This window comes from Penaeus monodon, chromosome 23 (assembly GCF_015228065.2).
Source record: "Penaeus monodon isolate SGIC_2016 chromosome 23, NSTDA_Pmon_1, whole genome shotgun sequence".
NCBI lineage: Eukaryota > Metazoa > Arthropoda > Malacostraca > Decapoda > Penaeidae > Penaeus > Penaeus monodon.
In genome coordinates this window covers 35,698,628-35,702,043 of record NC_051408.1, presented here as the reverse complement: position 1 = coordinate 35,702,043, position 3,416 = coordinate 35,698,628, and the positions used below count along the sequence as shown (strand labels likewise).

Below are 3,416 nucleotides of genomic sequence, written 5' to 3'. Positions count from 1 at the left end.
ACTGAATGAGTAAATCTAAGTTGGTTTCTTTTTTCTAAAAAACAGAGAATCCTCTGTCGCAGAATGTGTTCCTTCAACATATATTGACATGAACATTTATACCGTGTCAGAAAACATGACTTCGTGCTGACTGCCAATAGGTGAGCATTGCAATACAGGCCTTATGTGGCGCCGTACGTTCTATTGTTTCATTAGTATGGTCAAATCTCTGAACCTTTATTTATACAAAGAACATCCTGAATTCACGTTGTATTTTTCTTTCCTTTTGTCTGTGAGGTAAAGAGAAGAGGGTACATGAGGGAAATAACATGTAGCTAAATACTTTTATTTGCCAATATAGCGTATACACGTTGGTAATACAGCACCAATAATGATGCCTTAGACAATACGAGACAACATTGGTCGGTGTGACAAGAGTTACAACGCTAGACTGAGGAAGGTAACATAAGACAAGATAATTTTAATAAGGGCAAACGCTTGAATATATCCGGCACTACGAGGAAGCTGCCGCTCGTTCGATATTGCAATCTTCGCCGAGTCTCTCCGCGGAGACCTGCCCGCCGTCCTTCGCAGGACCTGAAGCATCGCCTCCCGCAGTAACAGCAGCAGTCACGTCCGTCGCACACGGTACTGGGGACCTCCGCGGCGAGGACGACATGGGCGGGGTGGGCGGGGCGGGAGGCAAAGGTTCACTCTCCAGAGGTGGCGTGGGAGGGGCGGGAGGCAGAGGTTCGTCCAAAATGAGAAGAGGTTCCTCCATCATGGGAAGCGTGACTGGAGCAACGACTTGAACTTCGTGCGTTTGTTCGTTTCCTTCGAAGGACAAGAGCTGCGTCGGTGGGGTTGGTTCAGGTCCCGGAGGGGGGGTCGGCGGTGCGGGTGGCAAAGATTCGTGTTCGTCAGGCGAGTGTCTGGTAATCGTTGGCTGTGAGGCTGGTACATTTGATAGTGGGTCTACGACGGGTTCAGGTAGCGAAGGCGCCGGTTCCTCTGTAGGACGTGGCGGGGGCTGATGTAAAAATTGTTGCAAAAGGAGCTCCTCTGGTTCCTCTTCAGTCCTCAGGAACGACGGGTCAACTGAAGGAGGTAACATCGTATTATTTGGGTCCCCAATGCCTTCCGGCTTCTGGTTTTCAGGTGAAGGATAGGCGATTTCAGTCTTGTTCTCTTGTCGGTGCATTGAATCTGCAGCGCTTTCTTGCTGGAATTCATGTGTAGCTTCTAAAACACTTGGAGTAGTTTCCTGGCGGAGTTCAGCAGAAGGCATAGGTGGATTTTCTTGGGAAGTCGATGTAGGTAATTGAACAACTTCTTGTTTAACTTCTAACACAGAAATAGGGTCTGTTGCAGGCATGTGACCAGCTTCGCGTATGTTATCTGCACAAGGGGGCTGCTCTGCAGGCAACTCAATATCTTCATGTTTAACTTCAAATACCAAAGTTGGTTCTGATGCAGGCAACAAAACAGCTTCTTGTGTGACTTTAATAACAGAAGAGTTTCCTGTTGCAGGCAGCTGAAGATCATCCAGAACCTCCACAATAGATTTCGTTCCAGATATCTGCACGGTTTCTTGTTTAACTTCTACAACTGAAGGACTTTGCATATCTTGTTGCTCAACTGGAGAGGATTCTGTTGCAGGCAGAACAACAGGTTCCTGTTTTACTTCTGTCACAGAAACTTCTGTGGCTGAAGTTTCAATACTAAAAGGGGAAATAGGCTGACTGGACAGTGTCTGTATGTTGCCATTACCAGTGCATATTTGGACATTATCTGGCAATTCGCCTGACTTTTGCATAACAATTCCAGATTCACTTCCTGATACACGTACATCCAAGGCAAGATTACCTAGCACCTGGTTAGAAGATGGATTTGCCTGCTGGCTTTGAGGGCACTGCGGTTTGGCCGAATCCTCAGGAAGCAAATCCATTTCTGGTTTAGACAAGTCAACTAAGAGTTCGGAAATTTCCTGGCCAGATAAATTTTCGAGCAGATCTGAAATCTCTGGATCAATCTGTTCACGTTGTTTAGCTGAAGTTTTAATGGCGGATAGATCCAACTTTGGTTGCGTGTGACTTTGAATACGTTCCGAGCCTACTTGTTCCGTAGGCTTTTTAGGAGGAGCTTTTTCTGACGCCTCTGTTTGTTTCGTTTCTATAATAAGCGGAGTTGCATCTGCTTCCCCGTTACTGATAAAATCAGATTCCTCGGGCTCCTTTTCAGGAAGCATATTCTTGAACTGCACCTTCTCTGTCGAGGGTCTCAGTGTAAAAGCTTGCTGTCTGATATCCTTCAACATCAGTTCCCTCGCCACTCGATACTGCATGCCACGTTCCTCCTCTTCCGATGCATAATGAGGCCTGTATGGCAACTTCGTGTCCTGGGACTGCGGAGACTGTTTGACGGGACGCAGTGACGATTTCGCGATCTGAATGACCGACATTTTCTCCTCATGGTTGGAGTCCCGAGATCTAGTTAACGAATTTGTTGCTCGGGAGTTAGGTCGCGTCCCTGGACGTGAGCCGTCCTCGCTCTCTATGGTAAGCTGCTTGAAGAATTCCCGACGTTTCTCTGCTAAATCGGCACGACATGACGCCCCTGGTCGCAAGGAACCAGGCGAACCACTCGAGGACACGGAGGCCGAACCATCGTGGTGGGCACCGCCCACATAGGCTGATGGCGGTCGAGACCCAGTGGCTTTAAAGCCGATGAGCTCACACTGATCATTGTAGAAGGACGCTACGACGTCTCGTCGTCGGCTCGTCTTGTCAGGATCATCTTCCGGTCGCAGCCGGGCGTCTCCCTCAGGTGTGGGCGCCGCTGCTAAGGGCGCCGCCGGAACGACAGTCGGGGCCGGTACAGAAGCGGGCGTGGGGGAAGGGGGCTCACGTTCACGAGACTTGGAGTCGCGCTGCCGGTATTTCTCTTCCTCCTCGGCAGCCTTTTTCTTCTTCCCGAAGCACCCGCACGGCATATTTGTGGCAGTTAAAAGTCAAGAGTTACACGCAGGATGGCAGCCCGTGAGTAGTACGAGTGAAGTTTTTTTTCAACGAGTTGTTGGAAGGTGGATCAGCGGAGCGTCCCTGCCATGGTAGCGGCCACACTTTCACCTTCCAGAAAATCAATCAATGCCGGGCTCACTATCACGCTTTTCACTGCACTGCACAGCCACAATCATTAATCCTCACTATAATATGTACGTTCTGTAGTAGCGCACAGCCAAAATTAGCGTGGGAGACACCGGACTGAGAGCGGGAGGTGGGCACACGAGCCCAGCCGCTGTGGCACTGGGCACGAGGCACCACCCGACCCCCCTCCTGCTGCCACACCTCGCCAACTTCACCAACTACAAGTGACATACAAGTATATCGTTCAATACGCGCAGAAATTTTTGCTTTTAAAATATTTCCATCAACACG

General features: G+C 49.4%; 1 protein-coding gene across 1 annotated transcript; it reads right to left on the bottom strand.

Moving 5' to 3' along the window:
• Nucleotides 1-493: 493 nt before the first annotated feature.
• Nucleotides 494-2,971, bottom strand: LOC119588223 (protein app1-like). Its single transcript, XM_037936924.1, has one exon. The coding sequence runs from the start codon at nucleotides 2,969-2,971 to the stop codon at nucleotides 494-496; it is 2,478 nt and encodes an 825-aa protein (XP_037792852.1).
• Nucleotides 2,972-3,416: the final 445 nt, after the last annotated feature.

Bases quoted from the DNA above. Each gene is read 5' to 3' on its own strand.
- LOC119588223 (XM_037936924.1), bottom strand. From the start codon at position 2,971: ATGCCGTGCGGGTGCTTCGGGAAGAAGAAAAAGGCTGCCGAGGAGGAA.